Source organism: Ophidiomyces ophidiicola (genome assembly GCF_022830035.1).
Source record: "Ophidiomyces ophidiicola strain CBS 122913 chromosome Unknown scaffold_3, whole genome shotgun sequence".
NCBI classification, from domain to species: Eukaryota; Fungi; Ascomycota; class Eurotiomycetes; order Onygenales; family Onygenaceae; genus Ophidiomyces; species Ophidiomyces ophidiicola.
In genome coordinates this window covers 729,025-743,320 of record NW_026054643.1, presented here as the reverse complement: position 1 = coordinate 743,320, position 14,296 = coordinate 729,025, and the positions used below count along the sequence as shown (strand labels likewise).

The following is a 14,296-nucleotide window of genomic DNA, read 5'->3' as shown; positions in this document are numbered from 1 at the left end:
AGCGATTGCTTTTTTTTTTCTGCTTGGCTCTTGAACTGGTTAGTGTGTGGGTGGCCTGGGCACACGGACGTGTAAGGCGGAGTCAGTACTATAGCATGGATGCGGGATATTCTCTAGGTAGGGCAGAAATGAAACGTTGATCTTTTCATACGAGACGCGTTGCCGACATTAACATTATTCGCTTTTTCGAATCTTATATACAGTCGAGCCACGATGGCACAAACTGGCATATTTATTACAAACCCTTTTGCTAAAAGAGTCACGCTATGACAACTTTCTAACCCGAGAAATTCTAATGAACAAGAGAATCAAACACCGGCTCGTTATTTAGAAGTCGTAGCCACGGCAGCAGAGACAGGAGTCATCGATCTGGTTGATGGTGGTGCTGCACGATTGTGGGCCATGTGCGCTTTGACCAGATGTCCGGCTGCGAGTGCACTGCACAGACTAAGTTCTCCAGCAAGCACAGCAGCACCAACGATCCTCGCAAGGCTTCGAGCATTTTCACCAGGGGTCGTAGGATGAGCGCCACGCACCCCAAGGAGATCAAGCATCGCGGACTGTGCTTCTAGGATGGTACCGCCGCCAATGGTGCCGACTTCAATCGATGGCATAGAGACGCTGATGTGCAAATCGCCGCCAATACTATATTAAAACAATTAGTTAGCCTTGTAGGTTGTACCGGTAGACATTAGAAACCACTAACTTTCTCATGATCGTAATGCAGTTGCTGCTCTCCACATTCTGCGCCGGGTCTTGACCAGTTGCTAGGAAAAGAGCCGTGACAATATTGGAAGCATGCGCGTTGAAACCGCCAATGCTTCCTGCCATAGCACTACCGATCAAGTTCTTGCTAATATTCAGTTCAACGAGAGCATCGACATTGCTCTTCAATACGGTCTTAACAACATCTCCTGGAATAACGGCTTCAGCAACAATAGACTTGCCACGGCCATCGATCCAGTTGATGGCAGCGGGCTTCTTATCAGTACAGAAGTTACCGGAGACAGAAATAGTAGCCATGTCATCGAATCCAGCTTCGGTCGCCATGACACTGAGAGCTTTCTCAACGCCTTTAGATATCATGTTCATACCCATAGCATCACCAGTCGTTGTCTTAAATCGAATATAAAGGTATGTTCCAGCAAGGGCAGTCTTCATAGATTGGAGACGTGCAAAGCGACTAGTCGAATTGAAAGCGTCCTTCATGATAGTTTGTCCCTCTTCTGAATCTAACCAGACCTTTGCGGCGCCAGCGCGAGCAAGACTGGGGAATCCTACACAGGGGCCTCTGGTCATGCCATCACCAGTGAGTACTGTAACAGCGCCACCGCCAGCATTGATGGCCTTGCATCCTCGGCTTGTGCTGGCAACGAGAACACCCTCTGTAGTTGCCATTGGAATAAAGTAACTTTGACCGTCAATCGTTAAAGGTCCTGCAACACCAAGCGGTAGTGGAAGGTATCCTATCACATTTTCGCAGCAAGCACCATGAACAAGTGAGTAATTGTAGTGTTTATAGGGAACTTTGGAATATTCCAAAGAGCCAGTAATCGCCGAAGTTGCAGGGTTTCTGGCCACAACCGCTCTCCGAATTTTGACGGCTCGGGTGAACGCATCGGTTCGACTGAGGCTTTCGCTCTCCATGGTCTTTTCAAGAGCGTATCCCGGAATCTTGCCGCGGCTAGAGAGATCGATAAGCTCTTCATCATCTAGCAAAGGAGCCAGTTTATCCTTGAGCATCTGTTCACACTCTTCCCGCGTTCTGGCCGAACCATCCGCTTTGATAATCGGCTGTTTGACTATAACAGGCTCGCGTATAGCTTCTTTCTTTCGTGATTCCGGCTCACCAATAGCTGCTGGCTCCTTTATACTCCATCGCGCCGCATTGAACAGATAACCATTCAAGATCAAACTCAAAGTAAGAGCAGCAATGATCCATTTGCTGATGATGGGATCGTCCAGACTCTTCAAAAGGCCTTCAATGACTCTACCACCAACGACATCCGTGTATTCAATATCGAACACACCACTATAGCGCTCACTGTAGTGAACGGACGGATAATCAAGCTTATACTTAATTGGTGGTATGACAGTTACGACGGTTTCCATTTTTTGGCTTTTCGCGCTCACGTAAATCGAGTCAAGCCCGTTTTCAGCAACTTTGAAGGGATCAATTGGGACCGGAGATAGTACGTTGGAGAGCTTCGTCATTGCTGGCAAAATTTGACCCTCTTGTCGGCTGCGGAAAGGAATGGTACATAGATTCAAAACGTTTACCAAAACAAATCCTCCAACCATGAGGAACTTGAATTTGGGAACGCTGCTCGCTCTAACCTTCTTGCCGAAGATGCCGCTGGAGCCTCCATTTGAATTGCTATCATTTGCACCTCCACTCATGCTTGGCCAGTCATTGTTTGAGGCAACGTTTTCCGCAACACGGTGAGTAATTCCATCTTCCTCAAGGGCTTTTCGGAGAGCCACATGTCGTTTAATCCGATTAATTTCAAGTTTGATGCAAAGGATGGTGGTGTAGAATGTGAACAGTAGGAGACAATCAAACAAGAGAATCCAGGCGGCAAGGAAGCAGAACTGTCGCAAGCCTCCTTGAACTCCTGAAGCAGCACCGACCACTAGGATACCAATTTCAATGCAATAATCCCGAACGATTTCAAATCCTTTGCTCTTGACAGCAGACTCGATCGCGTCTTCGATAGATCTGGCATTTCGGGGCGAAGAAGTTCGGCTATTAGGATTTTCAGGTCTCGAATGGGAAGCTTCCAACGACGCCGAAAGAACTGCTTTAGTGAGAATAATGGGCTTCTCAAAACCAATGGTAACGACAAGAAACGGCAAGCCCTCAGAGAGAAGAACCATGCTGATGGGAACGCCCAGTTTCGTAGTGACCAATAAGCCGAAGAGGAAAGCGAAGCCGCTGGATATAAGAACCGTGGCGGCAAGCCAGGATTTCGATCCCAGGCTTCTCATGGACAGGAACAAAGAGACAAATGTCAAATGCATAGAAATGTATCCAAGTACCATTATAAAAATATCAATGGTTTCCGCGTGCTTCAAAAGTTATTAGGGGGTGGTCATATGGTTTCAACTCTACTGCACTCACCTTCAACAAGTCAACGAACGACGTCCAGGCTTCAGACATCCAGAGACGCAAAGCTGCGCGAGAGCCAGGGAGAGGGTTACGAGCAGCTTTCATTATCCACTTTTTCTGTTCTATTCCATCTGTATAGCCTGCTGGATCCGGGATTTCTCGTACGGCAGTGAGGAAATTGTTGACTTCATCGTAAGGAACAACAAATGCAAGAGAAGAATCTTGCGAGATGGGAGTAAGTAGGTTTGGTGTATGTGGAACGGAGTGGGCTGAAGAATTAAGAGGAAGAGGTACATTCTCTGCTAAGGGGGCCGCCTGAGGGGAGCGGGTTGAAGAATCAGGAAAAATGAAGGTTGTTAAAGCCAAATGCCGGGTCTATGATGAACAAAGAGTTAGTTATAACACACATTAAAACATCATTCAGTGCCACTGGCGTTAGATCGTACATTACTCTTCTCTGGCTGAAAAGCATCATCAACTTGCCATCTCCATGAAGTCTCTTCCCCAAGCCGCAGATTCCTTCCACCCTCAAGAAGAGCCCCTATGTCAACATGACCTGGGCTATAAGTGGCTTCTTTAACGGGATCAAACAAGGTGCCATCAAGCAAGCCCACGTATGTTGTACTCGCGAAGAGAGCAATGACGACAATTGTATAGATAGGATGAACGCATGCTCGACGAGCAGCCGTCTGAAGCCCTTTCGTTACATGTCGATTCAGCCATCCGGCCTCAGCAGAATCGGCGGAGGAGACCTCGCGGAAACGCTGAGGGAGTAGAGATGAACCTCTCATGGCTAGCTCTTCCTCGAAGAAAAACTATACCACGCGAGGTGCCAGTCGGAGCCAAGAGCCTCAGATAATTCCGCGAGACAGGGTAGACGTGGGGTGCGTTAGGTGATGGAAAGGATTTGGCGTATCAATTGGGACTGGGTGGCATGTGTGTGATTTACGGAGGTCAAAAGGAGCAGGTACAAAAAAAGGGGGATCTCATCCACAGCTTTGAGTAGAAAGCAGACGAGGACAGTCCAAAGCTCATCAGCAGTTAACACACCGTCGAAAGAACGCGAATTGGCAGCAGTATTCTACTGGCAAGCCATGGACTGCGACTCGGCAGCGTAGCTGAAGAAAAGTTCCAGGTAGTTGGATGTTGGTGGTGGGTGACGCTGGAGGGGTGGCGAGAGGATTTCTCAGGATCTTGCACCAAGTCGGATCAGGGCCGGGAGTGGAGACATGGACGGAAGGTTGTGAGATTGGGCGGCGCAGGGAATAATAAAGACCAAGCCTGGAGCACCCCAGAAAGCCGCAAGAAAAAAGTTGTGATTTCGGGGAGTCGATAGGCTTTTTGGCTGAATCCCTCGTTGCTTCGGCGCCGTTATGTAAGCAGCCCCGTTTCTGTCGACGCCGCGCTAGAACACCAGCCGGCGATGTACCGCGGCCGGCGGGGCCTTGCTGTGCTGTTTGTTCTCAGTTGCCTGCGGTGAAGGAAGGCCATTGCAGCTGGCTGCTTGATGGCGGTGAAGTGCCTTTGCAGCTCCGTCAAGAGTCAAGACCAACGCTTGCGCCAAGCCCCTGTGTGTACTCCGTATACTCCGTACTGCTACTAATGACGCGAGGCCTGGTAACTAAGCAGCTAGCCCTGAGATTCATCACAGCCCTTTACAAGGTAGTTAATCTCCTTTGAGGCTGAGAAAACAAGGCAAGGGCCATTATTGAAATAATAGAAAAATGATACAACCTAGATTCGCCTTTTGCATGCTTTTCTCTTAGGCTGGGCGTGTCATACGAACATCGGCCATCAGGATGTCATGATATTTTGCGAATATCTCCTCACCAGCCATACAGAATAGCAGGTAGCGCCGCCTGACCCAGTGTGACCCTCCAATGAATATCACATCAGCTTGTGTTATATGTAACTAGTCAGCTCATCCCCATGTCCCTCGTGTTGCGATCGTAACAGCCGCACTTTAAATCTAACAAGCAGGCATTATACATTAGCAAGCTGCCTAAGTAGCTCGAGTGCTGGTCTTTGGAAGTACTCTGTTCTCGGTATTTTATATGAATAATCTTATTATGTCAGAGTTTGGTCAACCTACGAGTCGAACTCTGCCATTTTGCGGTACTGGCCGCGGATATTACCTCATCTTCTGTTTGCAGTTACATTGATGAGCTCGAGGAACAATACGCACCTAAGGCAACCACATTCATGTCAGTTGATTGTTTGATTCATGGGATCAGGAAGGCGGTTAGAAGTTATTCAACCCAAGCGCAACTCGCCGTCTTCGGGCGGCTAAATTCGCTCAGTGTATTGATCGTTAAGGGAAGATAATTTCCGCGTGATTGAAGTAGGCAAAAGGCGCATTATTATGGAAGAAAAGGGCGGCCGTTTCTGTTGTGGTATTGCGTTCGCCAGCCGAGTGCTCCATGGCTCCTCTGTACACGCCAAGTTGACGCTGCGGCCAACGAACTGCCCCGCCAAGCCGCCCTTCGCGACGACAAACATTCGACCGCGTTTCATCGGCGTCAACACCACAACCGCCGTCAGCCACCAGGCATTCAGAACAGACAGTGGCATGTGGGAGCTGTAACAATGCTCGCACCCGGTCCGTCGTCCGCCCGCGATCCAGCAGGTTTTATTTCTGGCCTCGACCGCCGTGGATCCCAGTGTATTTCTGCCCAGGGTTTCGACTCCCCACCGCGGGACCAGGGACGCTATTTATGTCATTTGCCTACGCGCCGGGCAGAAACATGGGAGATATTTCTGTCTCTTTGTCCCAGTGCCAATGCTTTCGATTGGCCTACATGAAACATACTCTCGCTGCTATTCCCCAGGCCCTGTCAGAGCTTCTCCCAGAATTCCAGAATTGGTTGGCTCTGGGTCATCCATCGCGCTCATCTCGCCCCAGGACGCTGAAATATAAACATATTTTGTATCGGGGCCTGCATGGGATCGATGGGTAAGCTCTTCTATTATTGGCTAGGGCTCCGCCCGCAGCTTTCAGTGTGACCTTGTGTTATATATCCGGCAAGTATCTACTCTGCGCATTGAGGGATGGGTGTCTATTCATTCTCAATGTACCATTGTCACATTGTACCAACTTTCCTTTTCACTTTTATTTCTTCTGTATACTTGTAATTATGGCTCTCTTGACATCTTCGTTGTTCTTCTAGTATTCACTTCGGTCGGGCACCAGCCGCTGTTTACTGCATTCTTTGACAGCTACGTTTATTTTCTTCACCACTGAAAATTACCCCTCATTGGCTCTGGAAGCTACAATATTGCCCTTCTTTTTTTGCATATCGCTGGCCGATTTATTTGATTTAACTCTTACGTATCGTTGCACTTCCTATGTTCGATATCACCACACCTACCCTCTTTGGAAAAATGACGCTCAGCCCCATGTTGCTGAAAGCCTCCGTTATTTTTTATCTTTTTCTATTTACTGTTCCCTTGGCTTCATGCCATAGTTGGGTGGAACAACTTATGAACATCGCCCCTAATGGTACATTCGTTGGCGAGCCCGGATACCCCAGGGGAAATGTCAAGCGGACTGCCCCAGGGTTCAGCGATACCAGGATGACCTATCTTTTGCCGCCAAATACTCGCCCTATTGGAACCGGTGTCCTTCCAGAAGACAAAATGTGCATGGATACTCAGCGAACCCGGGAGCAAACCGCCGGGAGCCCACGTTTGAAGGCTTCCCCCGGCGCTATGATCGCTCTTCGCTTCCAAGAAAACGGTCATGTTAGCTTGCCAGATGCTCAGCCGGGAAAACCAAAGAACCGTGGCTTCGTTTATGTTTATGGGACATCCAACCCACGCCCCGACGACACCCTCCTCTCAATCCATAAGGTCTGGAACTCGGCCGGTACCGGCGGCGACCGAAGAGGACAGCTCTTGTCACGGCAGAATTTTGATGATGGCCGCTGCTATCAAATTAACGACCAGCCAATCTCTAAAATGCGGCAGCAGAAATTCCCTCATCAAGCAAACGAACTGATGGGCGCGGATATGTGGTGTCAACAGGATATTGCGTTGCCGCAGAATGTTCCTGCTGGGAAGCCTTACACGCTGTACTGGGTGTGGGACTGGCCCACCGCCCCAGGCGCAGACCCTGGGATTCCAAAGGGCAAAGCCGAAATCTACACAACCTGCATGGATATCGACGTCGTTGAAAAACCCGCGTTTCAGAGATTGGCGCTAGACGGAGAGCAGCAAGGGTACATCCAAGGCCAGCCTTTGAACAATGCGGCGATTCAGTCACAGGTGGCCCAGCTGAATAGCCCGCCGATGATCCCGACGGTGACAAGATCGCTGGAGCCTACAACGTTTTCCACAAAGTCTCGGCCTTCCACCCAAGATAGCAACACCCCAACCCGCAGCCCCACAGGTAAGACGGTATTCATAGCATATTTTCTCCTGACGCCTGCTGATCAGAGCTATGTATAGGTGTTCCTTCCAGTGCAGCCATGCTCCCCACGGGGGTTTCTAGCGGCCCGCCGGCAATCACTATCATCCCGCTGTTCCCCAATACTACGCAGCCTCTGAGCAGCCCACAGCTGTCCCGTACCGAAACAAGAAATACCGTGCTGCCCACTCACGCGGCGCACTTTCGATTTCGCCGAAATAGTGCAGTGACTGGACAAGACCTGCGGCCCGAGCCGGAAGAACACCACACAGCTCGCGGGACGAGACGCTTCAGGCTGTGGTAGAAGCGAAGACTGTTTGCTTTTCCTTTCTCTTGTATTTTGTTTTTGATGTTTGACTTATATTTCCTTTTTCGCCATGGCAAGGGTGCAATGTCGGGGAGTTGGCAGTAGATTTGTTAGCGCGAGCGGCGCAGGCTGATTCCACGGTTGAGCTCAACGGGCGGTGGCCTGAGCATGGAGACGCGAGATGAACGCCAGGCAACGACGCCGTTAGAGCGCTAGCTAGCTAGTGAGATAGTTGACTAACTAACTAGTCCATCGTGAGAGCGTAATACAGACCGAGTATTATTATTATTATTATTATTATTACTGTTGCGCAGACCGGCGGGCGACGGGCGGCGGGCGAGCGCTGCGATGCGGCGGCGTTCGTCCTATAAATAGGCTGGCGGGCGAGCCCTATTTTGCTGCCCCGGCCGAGTTGAAACCGCGGACGGCGCTGGCGGGCGGACTCGCGGCGTATTGTGCGGTGTGTTTCATCGCTGCCGCTCGTCTTGTCGCCGCCGTCTTCTCTTCATCTTCTTTTTCTGCTTCTCGCCCGCCCGCCCTGCCTGCCCGCGACCCGCCGGCTGCGACAGACGTTGTTTCAACACAGCCCTACCTGGTGGTTCCGCCTCGCCTCTGTTGGTGCGGGCGCTTAATTCACAGCCCTCGCCCGCATCCCCCCCCCCAGCACGCACCCGGCACCCTGACACTCAGCGCCCTCCACGCTTTTGTTTCATTGTCTGGAACACCTGCGCCCGTGATGACTTGCATACGACGCTCCTGACTCCTCGCCAATTGCCGCCTGTCGACTCGTCGCGCGTTTCTGCGTGTTCTGGGCCGTGTTTTCGCTCCCGCTCTCGTCGCCCTTCGACGTCGGCCGGTCGCGTCCTCCCGCTGCTGTCTGCCACGCCTGGTGCATTATTCGCTGGCTGGCTGGTTGCCTGGCGTCTTGTTTGTGTTCTCCCCCGGCTCAGCGCCCCAGGCTCTAACGCTTTGTCTTTTCTGCAGACTGTCCACTGCGCCGTTCGCGGGTTGCGCGTACGCCAGACCCTGCCCTCTCCGCCACCGTTCCTTTCACCTCTCTCTCTCTCACTCTCTCTCTCTCTCTCTCATATACTGCTCTTCTCGATCCTTGCCTGCGAGGTCATGATGGCCACCATCATCACGTCCCCTTCGTCCGCCCCGCCACAACTGGACACGGCCTCTCCTTCCGCCCAGCTCTCCAAACGAGCGTCCCTTGCTGCGCCCCCGGCTTCAAGGCGAGTAAGCGGACAGTCCTATGCCAAAAACCGCTTTTCTACACATTCAAACGGCTCGATGCCTCGATCGCGCCCCGCGTCTCACGTCTTTCCGTTTTTTCCTTCCAGCCTACCCTACGCCCTTGTACGCGACTTCGCCTACCCGCCGACACACCATCTACACTATGGCGCTCCCCCCAAAGATTCGCGTGCCGCCACCCCGATCAGTGAGTCGCGAAGGTTATCAGATCCGCCGATCTCCTCGTGGGATGCGATGCGCTCAACATGGCCGGCGCCGCATTGGAACCCGGAGGCAATGTACAGCCAGCAGCAGCTCCCTGCAATCGCCTTTGGCGACGGCCCGCCATACAGCGAAGACGAAGACCTACACAGCCCGATTGTGACTACTTCGCGACATCGGAAACACAAGTCCGAATCGCGAAGGACCAGGAGTCCTGGGCGCAATTTTAACTCTGGTGCGCAGGAGACCGACAAAGGCGTTTTTATTGGGTTAAATGGCGACGGTAGCGAAACATACTACGTAAAAGGTGAAGATTCTGATGATGACGGCCCCGGAGGGGAATATATCACGTACCCCGCAAATGACAGTCGACAACCTTACTTAAGCCCTGGCTCGTATGGCCCTGGTAACAACTCCCATTTTACTACTTCACTCCAAGGCCAACCCCATGGTGGCGACTTTGAGCTTGAGTCCGACGATGATATCTCCGATGACGAGTGGCGCGATCCATCTAGATACTCCCGCGATTATCAGTTCACCATTGTATCTCCTGATGAAGAGATGCATGGTAAAGCAGTGGCACTTTTTGATTTCACGCGCGAACACGAAAACGAACTTCCCTTGAAAGAAGGGCAGGTGATTCTGGTCTCCTATCGCCATGGTCAAGGCTGGCTTGTTGCCGAAGACCCAAGGACTGGGGAAAGCGGGCTGGTACCAGAAGAATTTGTTCGTTTGGTTCGTGATATTGAGGGTGGGTTGACGGGCTTGAACGGAGCATTAGATCATCCATTCGACGCCAACTCCGATGCTATGGAGAGTGTGACTCCAACCCAAGCTGACTCGACAGACCAAAAGACGCCGAGTGCTCCAGCCACTTCTAACGGAGGTGCAGAGTCCGAAAGCAGCGATGGTGCAACCCCCATCTCAGCAACGTCAGACAACTCTTCCGATACAAACAAAGATGGCCAGAAATGCAAAGAAAGAGAGAAGCACCCGCCGGTCGTGTCTACGTTCTCCACCAGTAGCCGCGATTTAGCACCCTATCCACCTCACCTCCTCAGCGGGCACCAGCATAGTAGATCAACCCCGCCGCAGATTGAGCATATAAGCGATGGTCTTGAGGGGCCAGGAAAACTGCCTAAGAGATCCAGGAGCATATCAAAACAAGGGTGATACGTCGATCACTATTTTCTCGGCTAGACTTTTTTTTTTTCCATTTCTAGCGATTCGCGCCTTCGAGTCTCATAATTTCTTCCTCCTCACTGTTTTTATATTCATTTTCTTTTCTCTCTTTTCCCCCTCAAAATACCCAGGCTGCATGCTGGCTGGTTGGTGGCGTAGCAATCAGCTGGGTTCCCTTGTACCGCTGGCGCCTCCCTCCCCATTTTCCATTTGGTATGGATTACCCTTTTGCCATGTGTTTTCTGCAGCGCACAGGGTTTCTTAAGTTCTCATCGTCGGTCTGGGATTGGCCGGTATGTCATGGAGTTATCACTTTTTTTGCCTTTACATTCTTCCTCCTCTTATTCTTCTACTTCTACTTCGTTGCCCCGCCTTTACTGCCGTTATTACTACTATTCTTCTTCCTTCGCTTTCCGGTGGCACTTCTCTCTCCCGCAACCTTACCCATTTACCCCAAATTTGAGCCAATCCGGTGACTTCATAATTGCTCCAATTTGCCTATTATGCTGTTTTATGTCTGAGTACTGTGTACGCTTGTTCAAAACAGCCTTGCACCTTGTATAATACAAGGAAAATGCTACTGTTCATCTATTTATTCTTCTTCCCAAATTCTATATTCAAGGCCGTTGCACACGCCTCGTATTTGACAATATCTTGAAGCACAGTGGATCTTCTATATCAATCTCAACATAAGTCCGAGTAGCGTCGTGCTCTCTGCACTCCATACTGAGTGTAACCAATGGATCCCAGATAGTACTAGCACACTTATCGATGAAAAATCATACACACCACTCTGTACAAATATAGTATAAGCCCCCTCCTTTGTCAAAGCATGTGTACGGACTTCTCCGTAGAGCATGCACCTCCCATGCTTCCATATGCACGCCCTACCAGGATCACAAATCTTAAAGTCGAACAAACACCTGGATTGGCGTGAAAGCCGCATGAATAGACTGAAAAGTATTATTATTATCTAAAAAATTCTTACGCCTAACGTCCGGGATGACGACTTGATCGTCGTTGATCTACTTGCCAACGGCGCCAGGCACCGGAATTCTTGGCGCAGACAGATTCCAATGACTAAAGTATTGTAAGGATGAACTTATAGACGTAGATGATAGTGAGCCGAGGACAAAAAGGCAACGGGGTGCTTTGTCCATTACTGTGGCGTCAGCAGCGCTTCATATTCATTATGGGGGCAAAAACATGTCTGAGACTAACATTCTCCCTGACAGGTGCTTAGGCAAGAACCTTGCCAGCGGGAAATGATCATAATTCCTGGTTCAACTGGCGTGTTTATTTTAGTCCCACGGTTCAAGAGGCACTTTGGGCGATTTATTCGATATTTGAAGCACGCTAAACGACTTTATATTCCTAGTACAGGCACCAGACAGACAAAAAAATAACGTGCATTGAAACTGCAATTTAACATCAGAATCATTTCGGCTAAAAATCTTTATAATGTATATAAACCTGGCGCAGGAAATTATTTTGGACTGGCCCTCCTTAACCTAGCAGATCATCCAATCCGTGGCCTGCAGGAGTATTGCCACCCTTCTGCTGCTGTGGCGGTGAGCTTGTATTGTTGCTGGCAGTAGGCATCGTCCCGGCTGCTGGTGCACCCCAAATGCCTGCGCTGGCTTTCTCTTTTGCCATACTAGCCAGGTTAGGACCCTTCTGAGTAGCCGCGGTAGATTTGATTCCAGCGTTCATACTAGCAGAGGACCAGAGGCTCCCAAAAGCATCGCCAGATGTTGTCTTCGCAACGGGTGAAGTTGGCTTGTTATTGTTGAAAGAAGGACCCGAGGGGGGTTTAACGCCGCCTTGCGGCTGTTGCTGAGTCTGCGGCACGGTGACGGACGTGAAATAGTTTGGTTGAACAGCTTGGTATCCTGTTGGTTTCAATAGCTGGGACTTCATCGCGGGTGCTGTGGTACCGGGTGTCTGAGAAACGCTGCCAGTAGCCGAGGGCGTTACAGGCAGGGACGTCAGGCCCACCAATCCATTGAGGTTTGCACCTTGTGTCCCTGAAACGGGTTTTGGGGCTGCAAATTGTGTCTGAGATGCGCTTGTTGAAGCAAACGTTGGAGGTGGAATAGGTGCGAACTGCGATGTGGCATTTTGTGTAGCAGGGCTGGCAGACTGAAAATCATCAAAGTCGTCATCGTCATCGAGTGACGGTGGGGCGAGTTTCGCAGATTTAGTACTGCTGGCGGGCTGTTTGCCAGCAGATACTGAACTCTTTGTTTGCGAGGCTGAAGTCGAAGGTGCTGGTTCGTCCATATCTCCAAAGTCTACTAAATCAGGCTCAGGGGCTTTTGGAGGCTCCGCTTTTTTCGCCGATTGTTTTGTCGCAGTTGAAGTACTGCGTTCGGCCCTCCTCTGACTAGCAGAATGGCCCCCATCCTCGTCGTTCTCATCGTATTCCTCGAAACGATTGCCCCGCCTACCAGTGTCATTGAAGCCGCTTGTATTACCTCCAAACCCTCCACCATCACCATAAACGCCTCCACTATACCCTCCAAATGAGGTATCATCACTTCCAAAGCCACCGTAACGAGAGCTGCCTGAAAACCCGCCGGAGAAGCCACCCATACCACCTTCGATGCCACCAAATTTATTTCGATTGGTTTTTGCCTTTTTCCTCTCCGCACGGATGGCTTCAACATCACCCAAAAGTTTTGCCAGTTCTTGGGCACGATTTCTAACATTAATACCCTGATCTTTGCCATTATTGTCGATGTAGTGGAATTGACGCAGCATGCGAAGAAGAGAGATATGAGACCGCGCATCATCAACAACTCGCTCTGATCCATTTTTTATAAGAAACTCGAGAAGTTGCAACGCCTAGGAAGAATCACAAGTTATATTTCAGATCTCTTGATTCCGTAGTGGCACTATACCGTACTTTATAAATCTGACGCCATTCCTCTGCCGTTTTTTCAGTGAAGCGCCTGTAAATCATAGGCATAATTTCATTCAATAGTTGGCTGAAGTCTACAGTCAGTTGGCTCAATTTTAAATGGTACAATCCGGTAGGACATTATAGACAAATACTGACTAGTTGTGTGTGCCGTTTGCAATATCCTGCATCAAGGTTGACGAGGCACCCCACGGTTCATTATTTGTGGCCTCCCGGACTTTCGACTCCATCTCAGTATAGTTCATCATTGCTATTGAAACGTCACATAGTCAGCAATTCTGTTTAATCCTTTCAGGACAGAGGCTTGCCCCAGCGGGCATGTGTCGCCACCACGTCGCAAAGGTCATGGGAGCGCAACTTACCATTTTGAACCTTTCGTACACCGGCTTTCACATCATAGAGGGTCAGATTACTGATCTGATCCTTGAGTGAATTGAAATCCATCGTGGAATGCGGTGGTCTCGAGAACCAAAGTCCCGAGTTTCAGGGGTGAGATGCCTGTGTTGGTCCAGAGCGCTGGAAATCTGCGCTGGGAAGTTATGTCTCAATTGGGAGATCAAAATCAGGCGCTCAGACACAGGCGTGTCTAGGCGTCAACAGGAGCGTGAGCGCAGACACCGTGATACTACGTGTCGCAGCTCGAAAGTCGTGAAGTGCGGCGATGAAGCCCGGTGTGGAGCCGAGTTTCGTGTTGGCCAATCATATCGCCTGTTGGATCCTACATAGCTAAACAGAGGAATGCTTTTGGCATGCTACGGAGTAGAATTGGCTAGATTAAAGTGAACAGGAATTGTGCGATATTTATAGGAATATAGTATCATCAAGATAACGAGTTATATTTTCCCACCAAATGCCTAAAGTCACTCACTACGGAGTACATTGCACGCTTAAAACTCAAACCGAGATATGGATGGA

The 14,296-nt window shown here is 50.2% G+C and overlaps 4 protein-coding genes across 4 annotated transcripts; 2 read left to right on the top strand and 2 right to left on the bottom strand.

Moving 5' to 3' along the window:
• Positions 1-323: 323 nt before the first annotated feature.
• HMG1 (3-hydroxy-3-methylglutaryl-coenzyme A (HMG-CoA) reductase isozyme) lies at positions 324-3,900 on the bottom strand (the record flags this gene model as incomplete). Its single annotated transcript, XM_049250372.1, has 4 exons — positions 324-645; positions 707-3,069; positions 3,122-3,484; positions 3,556-3,900. The coding sequence occupies 4 exons, from the start codon at positions 3,898-3,900 to the stop codon at positions 324-326; spliced, it is 3,393 nt and encodes a 1,130-aa protein (XP_049110732.1).
• A 2,554-nt stretch (positions 3,901-6,454) lies between these two features.
• Positions 6,455-7,818, top strand: LOZ57_001280 (uncharacterized protein; the record flags this gene model as incomplete). The annotated part of the gene is made up of 2 exons (XM_049250371.1): positions 6,455-7,496; positions 7,556-7,818. 2 exons carry the CDS (start codon positions 6,455-6,457, stop codon positions 7,816-7,818), a joined length of 1,305 nt encoding a protein of 434 aa, XP_049110731.1.
• Positions 7,819-8,946: 1,128 nt separating this feature from the next.
• NBP2 (HOG (high osmolarity glycerol) pathway protein) lies at positions 8,947-10,449 on the top strand (the record flags this gene model as incomplete). The annotated part of the gene is made up of 1 exon (XM_049250370.1): positions 8,947-10,449. One exon carries the CDS (start codon positions 8,947-8,949, stop codon positions 10,447-10,449), a length of 1,503 nt encoding a protein of 500 aa, XP_049110730.1.
• A 1,515-nt stretch (positions 10,450-11,964) lies between these two features.
• On the bottom strand, positions 11,965-13,825 carry ENT3 (Epsin-3, clathrin recruitment and traffic between the Golgi and endosome; the record flags this gene model as incomplete). Its single annotated transcript, XM_049250369.1, has 4 exons — positions 11,965-13,305; positions 13,367-13,448; positions 13,520-13,631; positions 13,744-13,825. The coding sequence occupies 4 exons, from the start codon at positions 13,823-13,825 to the stop codon at positions 11,965-11,967; spliced, it is 1,617 nt and encodes a 538-aa protein (XP_049110729.1).
• Between the last annotated feature and the right edge of the window lie 471 nt (positions 13,826-14,296).